The 19,209-nt window shown below is 41.8% G+C and overlaps 1 protein-coding gene across 1 annotated transcript; it reads right to left on the bottom strand.

Moving 5' to 3' along the window:
* Positions 1-917: 917 nt before the first annotated feature.
* Positions 918-8,793, bottom strand: foxo4 (forkhead box O4). Its single transcript, XM_030062044.1, has 3 exons — positions 6,677-8,793; positions 4,732-6,294; positions 918-4,527 (listed from the first exon to the last, which is right to left on the bottom strand). Exons 1-2 carry the CDS (start codon positions 7,106-7,108, stop codon positions 4,762-4,764), a joined length of 1,965 nt encoding a protein of 654 aa, XP_029917904.1. The 5' UTR covers positions 7,109-8,793; the 3' UTR covers positions 918-4,527; positions 4,732-4,761.
* Positions 8,794-19,209: the final 10,416 nt, after the last annotated feature.

The raw sequence follows: 19,209 nt of genomic DNA, 5'->3' as shown, positions 1-19,209 counted from the left end.
CAAAATGTTTAAAGAAGGAGTTTTATTGGATAGAAATACACATGTAAAAGCAAATGATGCAAGTTAAATGTAATGTGACATTAGGTGGGGGGGGGGGCACAGAGAAGCGATAGACCACCACAAGACAGCAGAGCAGCTTCAGTGCTGCTGAACAGTCTGAGAGTCTACTGGAGGGATGGAGCACCATCCTTCCAGAAGGTATTCACTGATCGGGCATTTTGATGATGGTGGTGGAGAGCCTTAACATGTCACTTGAAAATCTCCCATAGGTGTCTACCTGGGCTGAGATCTGCAGACTATAAAGACTCAGCATCTGATTTACATCATTTTTATCCTCATCAAACCGTTCAGTGATGAGCGTCATTATGGAGGAGACGACACTCCCATCAGGACAGAAATGTTTCATCACATTATGAAGGTGATCACTCTGAATAACTTGGTACTTGGTTCTCTTGGTGGCCACTTGTCCAGAAAATGGTGATGGATGACTCATCTGACCACATCACTTTTTTCCACATCTCTGCACCAGTGGTGTTTGCCCTCAAATGTGCATTTCTTTTTGTAGTTAGGGCTCTAAGCAGTGCAACCCTACAGTAATTTCCCTCTGAGTGTACAGAATCTTCTAGAAGAACGGTGTTCACTCCCTCCAGTAGAGTTCGGACCCTCAGAGAAACTGTACTGAGGAGCACTGAAGCTGTTCTGGCTGCACCTTATGAAGCCACTTCATGTTTTCTCCTTTAATTTGTCACCCCTACTATGTGGTGTGGCATGCCAAGTCCACAGTGAGCAATGCATGAAGCAACAGCGCCCTCTAGTGGCAGACATACCCAACTGCATGTGGTGTGACTCTCAGAGGCTTATGACTCATGTGACTACAGTGTACAAATCAGTGACTTAAACCAATGAATGGGACCAAATGGGTTAAACAGATTAAGTTTATTTCTGCTGTTCAGAACTGTGTTTACTGTCATCTCTGGCTGACTTTACAATATGTAAAGAAAGATTGGGGGAGAAGAAAGAAAAAAAAACTCAACATAACTCAAAGTAATAAACATAATTGGCTTATGCACAACTCATCATTCCCTGAACCCCACCCCTTTTCAAAGTAAAAGTAGAAAACAACCCTTTCCAAAATACTAAAATACTGTATCAAATGGGGCAAATTTAATTTCAAAATAAGAAACATACAGTGACTAAATGCTACTTTATAAGAAGATGAAGGAAACTGAGGAAAAAGAATATAAAGACAGCTGTAATTATATAAAGGGGAGATACAAGGGGAATAACACCACAGCTGCCTGCTTAGGAGGCAGTAGTAGAGTGCGCTATGCAGACATCAAGGCCTGGCCTGGCCAATACTACAGTGATGCACATCCATCCACAATGTTAAATCAACCACCACTCCCAATTTAAGGTGCAGTCTTTCCTATCAGACGTTAATAGGAACAGCTGATACTCAAAAAAAGGAGGAAACGATCCCAAATGGCCGGCCTTTAGCTAAAGTATATAAAAACTGGGGGTTTTCTGCATATAAAACATTCTAAAATGATTATATCATTATCTCCTTATCATGATTTCATGGGATAAGAAACAAACTGATCATTCATTTCTCTCCCAAATCTACTCCTTAAGTGAAAAGGTTGGGGATTATATAATATATAAAAATAGAGAGGGATTGATTGTGTGCTATTACCTTAATACCAAATCAAGACCCTTGTGCTGTATACAGATTTAAAAGGCCCTGATTTCTATGCAAATACGCACCCAATTGCCTCACGGCATACATGTGATATGCCACAGATGACATCTAGCACCAGAAAAAAGAAAAGAAAAAAAAAACAGTTGGGAAAGAGTGCTTTGTACAAATTAGAGGCTAACATATTCATATAGCTACAGTGAAATGATGAATATAGAAGTTTAATAACTGTAGGGATTCATTTCGGTTTGAAATTCTGATCCACAAACGAAAAAAAAAAAAAAAAGTAAAAAGTTTACCTGACCTTCACCACTTATGAACAATAATTAAATACCAACTTTAGGCTAACACAAAACACAACATTTAAGTAAAACGGGAAGGAGGAGGGGGGTTAAAACTTGAAGTCCGTTTTGCTACAGAGAGACATGCTATAGTGTTCAATATTGGCAGTCAATCAATCTCAAGGGACAGGCTAGTAACTGATAGAAATGTGCTAGAGCGCACTTGCACTTTTCGCTATAAAAATGGAAGTCCAATTTGGATCAACTCTTCTGCGTCAACAATTAAAGAGTTAATGTCTCCAGGAAAACAGAACGAGACGGGGTGCTGGTTTCCAGTCTGTCTCAACACAGAAAATAAAAGTAAAATAAATATTCTCGCTACTCTCACAAGTATCATCTTGATTGCTCCTGTACACAATTGTTTTCCTGTTGTTTACTCTTTTGAGTGACCCTGAGAGTTAATTGTTGCATTCAGTTTGTTTGTTTTTTTTTTCATTATTATTATTATTTGAGATGAGAATTCGGCATGTTGACAGGCGGGGAACACGGGATGCTCTGTGCCGCCACATTTCAAGCTGATTTTTACTTGGATTCATTTATGCAAACAAGAAAAAGGAAAAAAAAAAAACACTTAAAGAGGCAGTTCTTGTAGGGAATCTAAGTTCAAACTGGTCAAGTATGGATGCACTTTGCCTCATCAGCCGTGTCTTCCGACGTCAGATTTCCTCGAAACAGGCATCTTTTGTTTGTTTGTTTGTTTGTTTTGCAAAGCTTATCTACACCGAGATACTGTGTCAGGCCCAAGCGCTCCCTAACTGCCATGCAAATATTAGTGTTCCTTTGGTTATGTAAAAAATCTACATGCATCTCATCCTTTACAAAAATAAAAGTATAGAAAATTACCGTTAAAAATGATCTGAAATTGCTTACGCCAATGTAAAAAAAAAAAAAAGAAAACCTTTGCTTCTGATTAGTAATATATTCATATGTATTATTTCATTTATTACCTCCATCTAAATTGTATATTAAAACTATAATCAAATATATATATTTTTTTTACTTCTCACACATTGTATTAATTTCTCGAAAAGGACTGTTAGTACTGTATAACAAAGTGTAATGTGTGAGAGGATTTTCTCACATGAAGCCCCCGTGCCCCTGAATTAAAGGGACACCACAATTATCAGGAAAACGTTAAATAGCAAAAACCTTCAAGAAGTGATTTTTAAATTTCCTTCAAGATTTCATTTAGTTCTCCTGACAAATCTGCATAGCGTGCCATGTTTATGTGCAATGTGTACATAACATGTATTCTGCTTTAAAAAAAAAAAATTCTCTTTTAATGAAATGGTACAACCTAACTTGGATGTAGTCTCCTATTCCGGGTCCCCGTGTGCGAGCCACATGACAGGAAACGCTAAGTGCTTTGAAAATGCACAGAAGCTGCAAGGAAAAAAAAAAATATGGAAACACATCCGGTGGACCATTTAACAGTGGAGGCATACTGCTGTCTAAGACAATATTAATACTTGGCCAACCAATCACATGTTGGCAAATAAGTTCATCCTTGAATGCCCTGTGTGTAAATTCACAAATCACATTTCTTCATTTTGTTAGTTTAACTGCACATCAGGGATTAAAAAATAAAGTCCCTCTAACTGACATCTACCTATCGCTTTAAACACACTGGATTGAAGTCAAAAATGCCAAACTGCAAACACATACCCACTTACTGTTAAATCAATCACCAAATTTCATTGGAGAAAAAAAATGCATTAACTTGTATCCTCTCTCTCACTCTAAAGGAGAATGAAATCATATGAATCATCCAAGTACACGTAAGGTCAAAATGTGCAGCCAATGTTCAATCAAGCATCTGCAACCTCAGTATCATCCACAGTCTTTATCCTCCACGTCACGACAAAGTCAGAAGCCGATACCACAAATGTTTTCAACAGCCCCCTTTTTTAAGTTCTCTCCACCGGGGACAGGGCAGAGGAGGAAAGTTTACACCTTAATCTTGACGGCTTTCTGAAGGCCTGGCATTTCATGCAAGGCGAAGAGTTCACAAATCGAAGTTCGATGGAAAATTGGCCATTTGTCCAAAAATGCACAATCCATCGAGGCTTCCAATACCATCAAGAGCAGAGGTACCATATCCACCCTAAAGCTATTTTGGTGTAACTTAACTGTAATATTAATTCGCAGCAAATAGTTCTTAGCTGTGATTTGTCTTTTCACTCTAAAACATTTCGGCACACATTTCTCAAAAACATCTGTCAAGATTAAAATAAAGAAAAAATGGGGCCAGCAGCCAAAAAGTTGCAAGTGTTAAAAAAAGGAGAAAACTGTGTAGAGTAGCCTAAGTCCCCTCCCTGTCTTCTGCATGTCTTGGCACACGATGTGGGTGAGGTCTGGTTTTGTCTTTAAAATCCAACAGGAACGGAAATCTTTGAAAATATATCTTCAGCCGGTAGGGAGGAGGAATGCACCAGTTTATCTAGTTCGTTTCTGTCGTTTTGTGAGGTTATCTTGATTGGAGATCGGTTCCTGCAAGACAAAATGACAAAAGGCAATCAACAATGTCATTGTTGACTAAATAATAAATCCAGATAATGTACTAAATTGGCAAAGTTGAGAGTGACTATAACAATCAGACTATAACAATCAGCTTGGCCTATTCCCTGTGTACTGCTGTGCATGCTTTGTTTGTTGTTTTTTTCTGATGAGAGAGCCTGAGGATAATGAATGTACCTGGCTAACTTTGCCTGGTTCGCTGAGAACTTAGCTGGGCACCCAGTTGTGGGCAGAGCTTTGTGTGGTGGCCGGTGGGCCGGTGTAGCCTTGGCTTCCAGGCAGTATGGGGTCAAAGTTGAAGTCGATGCCGTCTTCCATGAGGTCACTGTTGATGATGTAGTCCACGTCACAATCCAGGTTTTCGGTGAACATGTCTATATCCAGGTCTGTGGGCAGCCGGTCTTGACTGGGTAGGAAGCAGGATGGAGCTCCGAACTGGCCCATGCCCTGCAGGTTCCCGCTGGGATTGGCTGAGGCGATGGAGCCCCCGTGATGAGGAGGACCCACAGCTGGCACCTGGGTATGCTGGGTTTTGATGGTTGAGAGTTGTGGGGGGTCCTGGGTCATGCCTGAGAGGATCATCCCCAGCCCCATCTGAGAGTGATGCTGATGTTGTGGTTGTTGTTGTTGTTGTTGCTGCTGCTGTGGCTGCTGCTGGTGGTGAAGGTGGTGCTGCTGCGGTGGCTGCATTTGCGTCTGCAGCGCCATGGGTGCCACCGTGTTCGGCTCAAGCCCCTTACCCAACATCAGCTGGTTAGGTTTGGGCCTCCCGGCCACCATAGCTGTGCCCAGGCCCATCAAGCCCACCCCTCCAGGACTGGGCATGAGAGGGTCCACCTGGGTCATCATGACATCACTGGGAGGAGGGGAGTCAGAGGTGAGCAGCGCCTCCAGGCTGGAGGGTACATGGGTGCCATAGTGGCCGCTCCCACAGGAGCCTGAGCCGGACATGGGGTTGAAGAGAGAGTTGCCGAAGTTTGACGGCTTGGTGTTGTTGGGGCCACACTGCGAGACGGAGGACTGGGTCCCGGTCTGTGTGGGCGGCTGCAGGTTGGATGGCTGTAGCTGGCGGAAGGAGGGGAAGCTGGAACCTCGGGGCAGCAGAGTTGAGGCAGAGGGCAGCGGAGTAGGGGGTGCTGGGGGGGCCGTGCTGGGACTGGCCCCTCCTTGCTGTCCAGTCATCAGCGTCAGCCCATCAATCAGATCCAACTCCTCCATGAGGGTTTCGGTGAGGGTGGGGGGCAAGCTGCCAGTGGAGTAGCTACTCAGCAGCCCCTCCTCAGGCAGGTCGTCCTCCTCTTCCTGGCCGGTTGCGATGGGCGACAGACGACCACTCAACGTACTGGCGTTTGAGCTTGTTCGTGGGCGGAAGCTGGTCCACATGTCGGGGTCATCCAGACTGCCACGGGACGAGGGACTGCTGCTGTTGACCCCCCATTTAGGAAACTGCTGGGATGAGTTAGGGCTGTCTGCACCTCCTGATCCTGTGCTGCCGTCACCCTGCAGCGCCCCACCAGCGCCCCCCAGGCCTGCTGCACTCGCCTGCTTCTTGGTCTGCTTGGCCCTCATCCGACTCTTCAGCAGTTTGCTGCTGTTGTCCATGGAGGCGGCCCGGCGGCGGGGGGCTTTCCCGGTCTTGCCGCCCTCTGGGTTGAGCATCCACCATGAGCTCTTGCCAGTAGACTCGTTATGAACCCTCAGGAACTTGTTGTGGAGTGATAAATTGTGGCGGATTGAATTCTGAAAAGAGTGTGAGGAAAAAAAGGCAATGTAGACTATAAATGGGTTTCACATCAACACTGTGTTATTAACAAATTAATGACAGCTAGTCAAACTTAGTGAATATAATTGAGGAGTGCACAAGTTCTCTTCAACTATTCAATCACAAAATAAGCATGAGATGGCTATAATTAATCATTTCACAGGATAAGTTGCTGTGAATGGGTACAACAATGACTTACAGTGCTGCCTTCCTCACATTAGAGTCAGGATTATGCATAAGGGCAAGGTTCTGTTCACTTTCTTTACTTCTATCCCATAATAACTAACATGATGTAGTGACAGTGAGATGTTTTATATCAGAAGAGTTGTGACCTTAGTGACATCATCCCTTCTCCTTTACCTTCCACCCTGCAGAGCTGTTGCTGTCCCCTTTGTCTTTGAAGTAAGGCACCGTTTTCACCATCCAGTCATAGATCTGCGCCAAGGTGAGGCGCTTCTCAGGCGAGTTTTCTATCGCCTGACTAATCAGATCAGCGTAGGACTGGTTACCCCATGCATTACGCCTAGATGATCCTTTTCGGGGCGTTGCGCCGCCCACTCCGGCCACGACTCCGCCCTCGGACGCCGCAACTTTCTCAGGCTCGGATATGATTTGCTGTGGCTCCTGCTTGTCCTCGTCGGCGGGCGGGGTCCCGGCGGCGGACTCCGAGCCGTCTGCACCCTCCGCTTTGACAGCTGAGATGTCGGGTCTCGGTAGGGGCCATGTGCACGACCGAGGTCTGCTCTGCGGCTCAAAATCTGGGTCAATCGGGGGTACCGATGATTCCTCCATGGCGAGAGGCTGGTGAGTGAAAAACCCCAAAACTGGACTCTCCAAACACAAACTGGTATCACTTAACACATTTAACGTTAAAAGGAATAATAAGCAAAGTGGATCCAGACGGAGCCAGTGCCAATGTTGTGAGTCCACTAACTTCCTGACACAAAAACAATATGTTTCATCCACTATGGGGGGTAAATAGTAGAAAAGAGACACAATAATCTGGATACACCAATAGCTTCAGTTAATCCTGAGATTGGAGATTAGGGAACCCAAATAATCTCCTTAATAGTAACTATCATAAACCTTCCGATTTACATAGAATAAAGGAGGGCTGGCATGACAATTTCTTTGTTTGAATAAAAAAAAAAACACAGTGAGGCAAAGTGGAGAGAGAACAGCAAAACATCTGGATCTGCAAATTACAGCCACACTATTACAACTTTTGATTCACCTGATAAATCACTGAACTAAATATATTACAATCACGCCTTTTTTAATCACCCAATCTAAATATGTTAATGGATTTTAAACCGGTGTGTGGGGAAAAAATATTTAAAAATCAAATGAGAGGGGGAAAATGCTTCTCAAAAATTATCCAATCATTTACGCGCAAATTCAAAAGTTACAAAACTATTTTTTGTACCGTACTCGTCAAATATATATTAGCCCAATTCGTTTTCTTGATTTTAAAACATACCTTTTCCCCCCACTGTAAAGCTATGAAGCCAACAAGCACGGATTAGCTTAGCTGCCGCAGTGGGTCACTGTTACAAAAGAGCTTCTTAGGAGAGCCTCCCGTCTCCACTTGTAAACAACGTGCTGTCTAGAGTCTCCACATGCTAAAAAACTAACCCCTTTCCACTTAAATATCCCCACAAACGAGTTAAAAACAGCCTCAAAGCCAAACTACATCAAGTTTCGCGTGTAAAAACTGTACCACGACTGATTATCTGAGCAGCGGTTTTGTTCGCCAACTGTGGAAAAGTATAAAAACAGTACTGGTGGTGCGCTGGCCGCCGTCTCTCCGGCCTACGCGCATTAGCTGCTTAAACTAAACAACCAAAAGTAAACTCAGGCCACCGACCCGGCAAAACGGCGAGGGGGGGAAATGCTTCAAACTGTTTGATTACGTCCGAGTTAACAAAACGGAGAGAAGAGGCGAAACTGTAGGGGAGAAGTCCGTGGTTTTCTGGCTCAGGTTTGTACGCTCCGCCACATTGTGGGCAGGCGCATGTCACCATCTGCCATGTTTCTCGACACTCCGCCGCGGCGCACGATGCTCGATGCGGGGAGAAAATCCCCTCGGCCCGGCCCGGAGTTGGACCGATCTTCGCCCCGTGGCCTCGGCAATCCGACCACAAGGCGATTTGCTCCGTGTTGGGTGAAGTTCAGACGTCTCTCAGCCCTGTCGGCTCCACTCGCCGCACTTTGAAAACACCACGGTAGCCACCTAACGCTAGCTGGTTGAGCTCCAGCTATTTCAGAGTTTAAAAATCCTTGGAAAAAGTCCGTAAAAAGGCTCCGATAATTTCCTTTAAGTATCCGCTTTTAATTAGTCGTATGTTTCGTACAACTTCCTGACATGGCGGATTTCCAAACAGCCATACATCCAGTATCTTTTTTGTTTTGTTTGTTTTGTTTTGTTTTGTTTTGACTCGAAGCGAAGACTCCCTTCTGACGTCTGTTTACCACTGTCAGACGACGCGCTCTGCGCCTGCGCGCCAGGGGGTTCTGGGAAATGGAGTTAGTCATGTGACAGCACAGGCGTAAACAAGCGGGGAGTCAAGGGAAACTTGTTACTCTTTTCCAGTTTAAGGCGGACTGAGCGCCGGCCAGCAGCACCTCGGCCGGCGTGTGTGTTATGTAACAGTTTCCTAAAGCGTCCGGGTCGATCCAGGGCATTGAAACTAATGATTGACTGTTAGATCACGGCACCAGAGAAGTGTAAATTACCAACCACACAGCACACAAGCCCTGGGTCAGAAATCCCCTCTGGGTACTTCTCTTTTCTTTTCTTTTAGAAAACTTGGTTAACCTTGTGTTTTATTACTACCCTATTACTATTACTACCCTTTCGTGTTTTATTAGTACCCTATTATTACTTCTACTACTGCTCTGCATAGCTTTTATTTTTCATAATAGTGTCTGATGGATGGAAATCGACCTATAAGCCCTGAAGATCATCAGTATTTGACATATGTATGTATATAACTTTAATTTGGTGAATATGGATAGATGGACACTGCTATTAATAAGCCGTCAGAAGTTTCCCATATGCACTGCATTTGCAAAATGCATTTGGTATTTCTCTGGGGCAGTTTTGGCTGCATAAATAAACTTCAGTGAGATAGGTACTAAATCTTTGGCATATTTTGAATGACATTTGAATAACCAGTTCAACAGTCAAATACAGTGACTGTGAAGGATTTTGCCTGGGTGACATTAGTGCAGACACATGCTGACAACATGAGTTTCAGAGAACATTTTGACATCGCATGGCAAAGGTGAATCATAAAACCACACCGCAAAGGAAGTGTGTTCGTTAGATCAGTACAGCATGCCTGACAGTCAGAGAGAAACTTTAGGCTAAATATGTAGCAAAATTACTTTAAGTGGGATTCAAGCTCACTCTGTTGACAAAAGAAAAAAAATCACTTGACCATCCTGATAACGATACAGTGTGTGCAGGGAAAGTGAGTGTAACAAGATAACCCCAACATACATTCATGAACAATTCAATATTTTGTAGCTACATGCATTCAAGCAGCATAACCTATAGGCTATAGCATAGCTTGCAGTTGTATGATTTAAACAAATGAGCGTTAGAAAACCTTCATCTCTAAGACTCTGAGACTCGCTAAGTATGATTGCACGTAACATCTGAAGTGGACAGAGTTGTGCAGAGAAAGCAGCAGAATAACTGTCCAAAAAGAGCTGGTGACACTAGCAGGTTCTGTGGCAATGTGCCTCGTTCAAAAAGTTTTAGGCAAAATGTAAATCCTTACGGTATGGAATCACCGAAATGCCCTTGAGCAAGGCACCTAGTGTCACCTGCTCTGATAGCCAGCTTGCCTTGTGTGTGCCTGGAGGCTGGTGGAGGCCCGGTGCAATCACAGTTGTCACACTGGCTGAGCTTGTGATTGACAGGGAGGAAACACCACAACCTCAAGAGTCAGTTCTCCGTGAAGCAGCAAAATTACATCTCAGCTGAACTGTCAGTACCTGCCCATCAGTACGACAGACTCTGCTAATGGTCGCTACAGTCGCAGCACACACAGGCTGAAGGATATGGGTGGGCGGGTGGTGGGGAGGACTGGCTTTTTATTTTATTGATTTATCCACAAACTTGCAGGAGAACCGACCCAGGTGGCCAACAATACAAAACTCATTCACTGATAAAGATATGCCACTATGGTGTTGTGACATTACTGAATGCATTTTTTCCTGTAGACAAACCTCCTCATTTTCAGTCGGAAAGAGTGTGTGTTGAATAACAAGAATAAGCTTGAAAGACATAACAAGGTATATCATCACATAGAAAAATGACAGTTACTGTATGCTGTAATGTAATGTAATGCAATGTATTTTTTTTTTTTTATTGTGGTGCAACCTCTGAAGAGGGCAGTATTAGATTTACTCTGCCATTGAACTGAAACTGGGCTGGTGTGTACCATTTATAGGACAAACTTTCTTCTGTTTTATTGCCTCTCTGGTCCAGAAATGTGCAGCTTCTTTGTTGTAAATGCAAATGCTCTTAACCTTTACCCCTCTCTTTTGCTTTATTACATGTATTATCAGAATCCCAGACCACCACATGGCTCAGAGTGAACACTGTCTTCAGGATGAGACCGCTGCCCGGAACTACATTCCAGTAAAAAGTAGACCCACAGGAGGTGAAGGGAAGGTCGACCGAATGATGGGAAGGGAACAAAACAAAACAACAACAACAAAAACAGCAAAAAAAAAAAAAAAAAAAAAAAAAAAAAAAAAACATTACTAGGGTCTAGGCCAAAGCCAAGGCCAAAATTCTTCCCTATAATAGATACCTGTCATGATTTAGTCACAGTTTCATATCAGAGCACAGATCTTGTGTCATTTATTGCATATGTATGCACTGACACAGTGGAGGGTCTGTCTTTTTTGGGGTGTAAATAAATTGTTTTTCTTTTCCTAAACGTAGCAGTTTGTTTCTAAATAGTGTTGGCCAAAACTGATTGGAATGTATTTGTTTATATTATGTTGTTGAACACTCATCTACAGATTTTTTAAACTGATCCTATGTAAAATTAACAGTTAAACTACTGGCATCGCATTACATATGTTTTATGCATCATATGGGTCAGGACTGCAAGTGAGGGGCATATTCTCCTGTGATCAGACTCTGTTTTCAGTCCTAGAGAGAGTATTTAGAGTATTAGAGTATTTTCCCCCCGCCCAACACACACACACACACATACACCACCTTCCTAATTTCAATGCAGGTGACATTCACTGTAATCTTCCACCACAACTGCATCTCCAGGCTCTGTGGAAATACTCAGTCAATATCATATATTATTCCCATGTCACATGCTTGCTGAATGTATTGATCATTTTCAGGCAGACCTCACACTGGAAGCTCAACAATAGCTATAGATTTGCTGGGCTGAATGAAACAATTTAAGGATAAGAGTCAAGCGCGCTTTGTGATCACAAGCTTGTTTCTTCAGCGTACCACTCTGGGTTCAGGAGCTCTGCCTGTTTTTATAGCAAGCCAGACGAGCATGTAACCATATTTCTCAACATTTATTTTTACCATTTCTTTCAAATTAGGGAAATGGAATGACTTGCAGTGCAGCAGTGCTGTGAAATTTCATCTCTCACAGACTTGCTTTAGCATTGCCAACAAATGTGTAATGAGGCTTGTGCCAATTTTCCAGAACTGAAACACTGGCATGAAAATGTTTAAAAATGTCCTAAGAGGGGAAACTGCTCAGTGATTACAAAAATGAGCTTATTATAACCCTGAACCTTTTCTTAACCATTTGAGGGACATATGTCACAGGAGGAAACTATACATTCTTTTTTTTTTTTTTTTTACTCATTTTAGGTATAAACAACCATGTACAGTGTTACAAATAAAGTTTGCCACTTGATGTAGAGCAGCTTATAGCTACTTTTCATCTGCAGTTCCTTCAGCAGATCACAGTTAAAACATGCAACTACAACGTAATAGCGCACAGTACACAGGCAAAAAAACAAAAACAAAAACACACACACACACACACACACACATTGGACATCGTGGCGCATCACACACACCCACAATGTCAACAAAAAATGCCAAACATATGCTTGTGAAATTAAAGGCAAGATCATTTTTGTACATGAAAGGACCATGAGATGACAAGGTGTCGAGAGGTGAGGCGTTTCCTCTGAGTTGTGGCTCAAATGCATTACAGCACAGTCTCTTATGGAGGATATTCTTGAGGATTTTATAGATTTCATTGAAGGAAAATACTCAAAGTCACCTTATGGAGGGGCCAAGCCATTTACAATTTTTTTAACATGGTACAATTTTTTTAAGGTTTGTAATTTAAAGACTCTAGCGATTTTATGGCTGTTTCTCCAGTCTGCCCCCAACATGTTCATGCAATTGGACCTATGGGAAAAGATCACAGCATTCATGAATATCTTGACCACTTCCAAAGAGAGAGAGAGAGAGAGAGAGAGAGAGAGAGAGACAGTGTCCAATGTGTTGAAAGTTTGCCAAGTTGTACTTCATGGTTTTTCACCATCTGAAAAAAATTCATATGTTTATTAAAATTAGACTTGGGATCCAGCATTACACCACGATATTTAAAATCAGACTCTGATGACAAAATGTGAACATAAAATATACAAGAATATGGAATAAAAGTGGTTGCAAGATTTTAATGATAAACATAAGATACACGATTGTTAAGAATGACGGAGTAATTTTCTTCACAGCGACTGTCAGTCCTTTTACCTTTGATGAGAATATCAGTGTTGGGGCATTGTTTTAGAAAAGAAAATACCCTTTGTGATGATTGATCAAGTCATTGTATGATTCTTTGCATCACATTTGTTAGCTTGGCAGCTGCTGTATTGTAATTATAATCAAAAGCAATCATGAGCCTCAAATTACCCTTTATTTGTGACTTACATAATGTAATATTTTTGGTCTTTGTTAGCCTTGTCAAATTTATTGTGTATGCATTTACTTGATTCTCTTTTCTCAAATTTTTTTATTGGTTTTGCACCAGAGTAACAGACAGGAAAATGTGACATGTCAAAGAAGACTGGGTAAACTGCACTTGAATTGACAAACATGAGTGATAAGCAGTCACATTACCAAGAACCAATTCTTACTTCTACCAGATCCTACCCTCTGTTCAAGCACATAAACAAAACAAAACAAAACAAAAGAGGGAGGAGGGAGGGGAGTTGTCTAGTTATCATCAGGAATCAGGGTGTATGATAGCCATATTCAGATACTCAATAAAGGGCTTCCAGATTTTGTCAAAGGATTTGCTGGAGTCTGTGAGTGAATATCTAATCTTTTCAAGTTTGATGTGATGAAAATTCCTTCAGCCAACTACTGTGGGAGGGAGGGAGAGCATGCTTCCACTTAAATAAAATGAGGCGTCTAGCTAACAGAGTTGTAAAGGCCAAAACGTGTCGTTTAGTCAGTGGGAAACCGGGTACTGTAGGTGGTGGGATGCCAAACAAGGCTGTGTCTTGTTTACATTTGTCAATAAGAGGGTAAAAGTTCTTAGCATAAAGATCATTAAATGAAGTTGTAATAAACACTCCCAAAATATCTGGAACCTTCAGAGAGAACTCTAAAAGGGAAAAGTGACTGTGATATTTCTTTAGATAAAGTGTTAATCGGAAGGAGGTCGCTTTTATGGAAATTTAACTTGTATCCGGAGAATCTGCCAAACTGAATTAAAATGTCTTTGACTACTGGGAGGGTGGGAAGAGGGTTTTAGGTGTATAAAAGCAAATCGTCTGCATACAAGGACAGTTTCTGGGGGATGCCCGTTCCAGTGATGCCCTCAAATCTCCCTTTCTCCTGGACCCAAATGGCTAAGGGTTCAATGACCAGAGTGAAGAGGAGGGGAGATAAAGGGCATCCTTGTCTTGTACCACAACAGAGAGCAAAAGGGTGAGACCTCACACCAGAAAGAACACAACTACAGGGGATTTATAAAGCAACCTAATCCAAGCCATAAAATTAGAACTAAAACAAATTTTTTCCAAAATCTAGTACAGGTATTTCCACTCTACCCAGTCGAACACTTTTCCAGCGCCTAAAGATACAACTACTTCTGGGGTGACAGGGATGAGGGAACTAATTTGTTAGTTGTTGTCTGTGTGTTTGTCTGGAGCTGGGCGGAGCTGGAGTTGGTTCTAGGTGTATCGTCTACACCTGCGCTTCATCACTCACCTGCCACTCAATTTTCAGTCAAGTTGTGTTGGATTAATACTATTAATACTATTTTGGGGCTCTGCCAACCTCAGCTTTCCAGAAGACCTGCAAACCCCCTCAGTCTGCCAAATAACCACAACCCGGTTCCAACTTATCTGAACTCCTAAAAATCCATTGACCACACAAGAAGCCCGGCAAAACAGAAAAATCCCACAGTGAAGACTACCAGCCTTTTATAACATAATTATGTTAAGCAATCTTCTGGTGTTGTAGGATGAACTCCTTCCAGCCATAAAACCAGTATAGTCTGAGATCAGAGATGGTAATACCTGTTGCACTCTGTTTACCTGGTACCAGGTACTACCACCTAATGGACAACCTTACAAACCGAGTAATTCAATTCAATTTTATTCAATTTTATTTATTTATACAGCCCAGAATCACAAATTACAGATTTGTCTCAAAGGGCTTTACAGGAAATACAACATCCTCTGTCCTTGGACCCTCACATCGGATGAGGAACAAGTCCCTAAAAAAAAAACTAGCTCTGAGAGAGCCATAATTTCATCGGCAAGTGAGTTCTTGGGTTACTTCATTGAGACCGAGAACCAGCCCACTGTACCACCAACTGTCTAACCATAATTTAGGCTGTAGAGATGAGTTTTTAGTCTGGATTTAAAAGAATCAACAGATTCAGATTGCCTAACAACAGCAGGGAGGTTATTCCATAGCAGCGGGGCACGATAGGAAAAAGCCCGGCCACCTGCTGACTTCTTCTTAACTCTAGGTAAGCATAGCAGCCTTGCATTTTGAGAGTGGAGCGCCCGAGATGGAATATACGGTTTAAGGAGATCAGAAAGGTAAGATGGGGCAAACCCATTTAAGATTTTATAGGTTAACAGAAGCACCTTAAAGTCAGCTCTAGTATGGACAGGAAGCCAATGAAGGGAGGCAAGAATTGGGGTAATGTGGTCGAATTTTCTTGTTCTTGTTCAGACTCTAGCAGCAGCATTTTGAACCATCTGAAGACTTTTGGTGCTGGCCCGTGGCAGACCTGAAGACAGCACATTGCAGTAATCAAGTCTGGCTGAAACAAATGCATGAATTAAGGTCTCTGCGTCAGCCATGGACAGGTAAGGCCGAATTTGTGCCATATTATGTAAATGAAAAAAGGCAGTCTTGGTAATATCCTTAATGTGCCTGTCAAAGGATAAGCAGGGATCAAAAGTAACACCAAGATTTTTGGCTGCTACACTTTGTGAAATCACACAGTTGTAATGTTAACTGTTCAAAACGGTGTCTATGTCTGGGAGGGCCAACTACCAACATCTCAGTTTTCTGAATTTAACAGTAGGTAGTTTAGTGACATCCAATTTTTTACCGCAGCCAGACAGACCTCTAATCTAGAGATCTGTGTGGGATCGTCAGCCTTTATGGGCAAATATAGCTGAGTATCATCAGCATAACAATGGAAATTTATACCATTGCTACGTATAATTTGTCCAAGTGACGAAATGTATAGGGAGAAGAGAAGAGGATCAAGGACTGAGCCCTGAGGTACCCCGCATTTGACATTGGAAAATTTAGATTTAGTATTGTTGTACAGGACACACTGTGTTCTTTATAAGTAGGAGATTGGAAACTGGGCGATAGCTATTTAAAACTGCTGGGAACAATGCCAGTACTAAGCGATAAATTAACAATATCTAGCATTGTAGAGCCCAGTAAAGGCCAGAATTCTTTATAAAGTTTAGCAAGTAGCGGATTGAGAAAGCAGGTTGTCGGTTTAGAGGCTGTCACAAGCTTAGACAAGGTATCAAGTGAGACAGCCTCAAAAACCGTGATAATAGGGACTGTTGGTGAGTTGGTGAATTGAGTCCAGCTGAGTCAAGCGGAGTAGGTGCTAGTGGAAAAGCGCCAATAGATTCCCCTCTACCCTCAACCAAGACAAAAAACACACGGACCACCCAGCAGTGGCGTTATTAGGCCTGTTAGGCATTGTTAGGCTGAAGGCCCCCTAAAATAATTTGGTGGGGGGGGGGTTTATTTAATTTTTTTTTTTTTTTAATTTTTTTTTTTTTTTTTACAAAAAATTGCAGACAAATTCAATATGAAGACGCAAGAATATGAGTTTAAATAAATAATAATATAACGTGTCATTATTAACTTGAATATGATCATAAATCTGTTGGTTTCCCTTCACTTCACAAGGTAGAGAGCCCCGTCAGTGCTTTGTTTTCCAATACGTTCCACTTGTTCATTAGACAACGCCCACATTACTGAAAATCCAGTCCATATTTTCACTGCTACCTTACACCTGGCCGGCAGCTGCACCTGCAGGTACCTACAGCATACATGCTCCACACAGCTGACTGGGAGCAGCCTTAGGACAACTTGAAGCATGGATAAACACAAGAAAGTACCGTATTTCCCCAATTAATCGCCCGGGCTTTTAATATGCAAAATCAACTTGGACCCCAAGCGTTTAAAAGAACCAGGCGGCTATTCGCTGCAGGCCTTTATTTATTTTTGCACAGACCTGCACCAGGCCATTATTGTGATGACAGTTATTGTCCAACATATTTACAGTCGGTCGATTTAAGATTACGGTACACCCTTTTTTTCTAACGTTAGCTAGCTCTCTTATTTTGACAGAAAACGGAAGTGCCGCACAGTGATTGTGCGGCTAACTGTTTACTTCTGCAAAAATAAGGTGAATAGCCTTATTTTGGGTTTACCTCAATATAATGCAAATAATCGCCCCGGCGTTTATTCGGGTGGGCGTTTAAAACGCGAAATGGGTGCAGACCCCAGGCGTTTAAAAGAACCAGGCGGCTATTTGCGGCCGGGCGATTAATTGGTGAAATACGGTAAGTCCTTATCACTGCTGGTAGTAACAGTTAGTTAGCTACAGCTAACAGCGGAAAGCCCTATGTAATTAATGAACCAGGTGCTCCCCGTTTTAATAAATAAAAACCTGGCTAGCACACTGAGTTAAATTGTTAGCATGATGTTGATTTCTGTCACTTGTTTTAGCTCTGAAAAAAGGGAGCTGAGCTCCTTCACGTATCATAAACATCAGTGGATAATAGTAATATACTAATAATAATCAGGCTCGGCACAGCATGAATGGATAATGAGCCCAAACTATCTCAAGAAATAAGCTCCAATAGCAAATCGGTGAGTGTCTCTACCTACCACTCAGGAGACTCCGGGTTCGATTCCTGCCCTGGACAAGAGGGCATGCATACCTTATTACCTAATTTTGTTGTTGACAATGACAATAAAGTGATTCTTATTATTCTGCCTGTCATTGGCTAGATGAAACACACAGTGGCATTTAGGGTTTCTGTAATTTTCATTTCTCTGCTCTCACGTAAAACTGAACTGAAAAGCGGACCGGTGAGTGTTTATGTTTGTAGCCGCTAGCCTACCTGTCTCCATATATTTCAAAGGGACCATTAGCTCCGCGGCTAGCGCTACTTATTGAGTGTGTATTTTGACTTAAAAGTCCAGTATTGAGTGCTTATATTGATTTGAAATGAACCGGAATGAATGTCAAATCAGAGATTATTGTATTGCATTGTATTATATTGACAAATGAAATTATATATTGATGCATGTTGCTTTTAATTGATTGATTGATTGATTGATAGATCTTTATTGTCATTGTATCACAATACAACGAAATTGTGTTTGGAGAAATCCACTCCAAATAGCAGCAATAATAAATAAATAAAGCGCCATAAATATAAATATTTAATGACAGATCTCTTGTAATGCACTTTGTAACTGCACTAATTTAGAGTGCCCCTTCTTGTTATTTATGCACTTGTTATTTATTCTCACTGGATTTCAGTTAGAAATCCAATGTGTCACATACCACCTATCTCTCTCATTCTTCGCAAAATGAAATGATAAGTAGTGTCTCACAAGAAATCATAGGGCACATTGTGAAGGAATTGAAACAGGCCAGGATGTACTCTGTCAGTGAGTAGGTTAATTTGAAAAATAAAGTATTTTTAAGCCTTGTTCTAACTTTATGGGGAGATATATATACCAATCGATTCAGATTCAGATTTAAACAAGGATTTGTGTGGTATACTTTGTTTGTCGCCATGACCTTCCTATGTGCAGTTGGGCTCATTCTCCATTCATGTTGATAGGCCTCTGCACTTACTAATCTGAAATAGATGCCTAAAAGGCGTTGCCAATATGGCCACCAAGTGAACAGGCTTGGCCTAAAAGGACTTTGATAGAACTGCATGAGTGCTTTCAATTCCAATGAGCCACCTACTAGGCCTATTGATCCTAATTAGGCATACACCCATAATTGATTATACAGTAACTTGAATGCATTATATTTTAAGTCTAAATTTGTAAGTCTCTTAAAAGTCCCCTGAAGCCATTATTTAAGGGGTGGTTTTCAAAATTTTCTCCCACGGGGGCATACCCTCATCATTTGAAACAGACCATCTGATTGGATTTTTATGGAAGTCAATATGGATATGAAATATGAAACATTTCAGTCAAAGTGCACCTTATAAGACTTATTTAACTTTAGCTTTTATTTAAGAGTGAAGATTAGAAAGTGGAGAGAGCCAAAAAACATATATATATATATGAGCCAAATTAGCCAAATTAAAAAAAACAAAACAAAAAAAAACAAAAAAAA

This window comes from Myripristis murdjan, chromosome 10 (genome assembly GCF_902150065.1).
Source record: "Myripristis murdjan chromosome 10, fMyrMur1.1, whole genome shotgun sequence".
Taxonomy (NCBI): domain Eukaryota; kingdom Metazoa; phylum Chordata; class Actinopteri; order Holocentriformes; family Holocentridae; genus Myripristis; species Myripristis murdjan.
This window is presented reverse-complemented; position numbering and strand designations above follow the sequence as displayed.

Bases quoted from the DNA above. Each gene is read 5' to 3' on its own strand.
- foxo4 (XM_030062044.1), bottom strand. From the start codon at position 7,108: ATGGAGGAATCATCGGTACCCCCGATTGACCCAGATTTTGAGCCGCAG. The intron at 6,295-6,676 runs GTAAAGGAGAAG...CACTCTTTTCAG, and splicing joins ACAGCTCTGCAGGGTGGAAG to AATTCAATCCGCCACAATTT.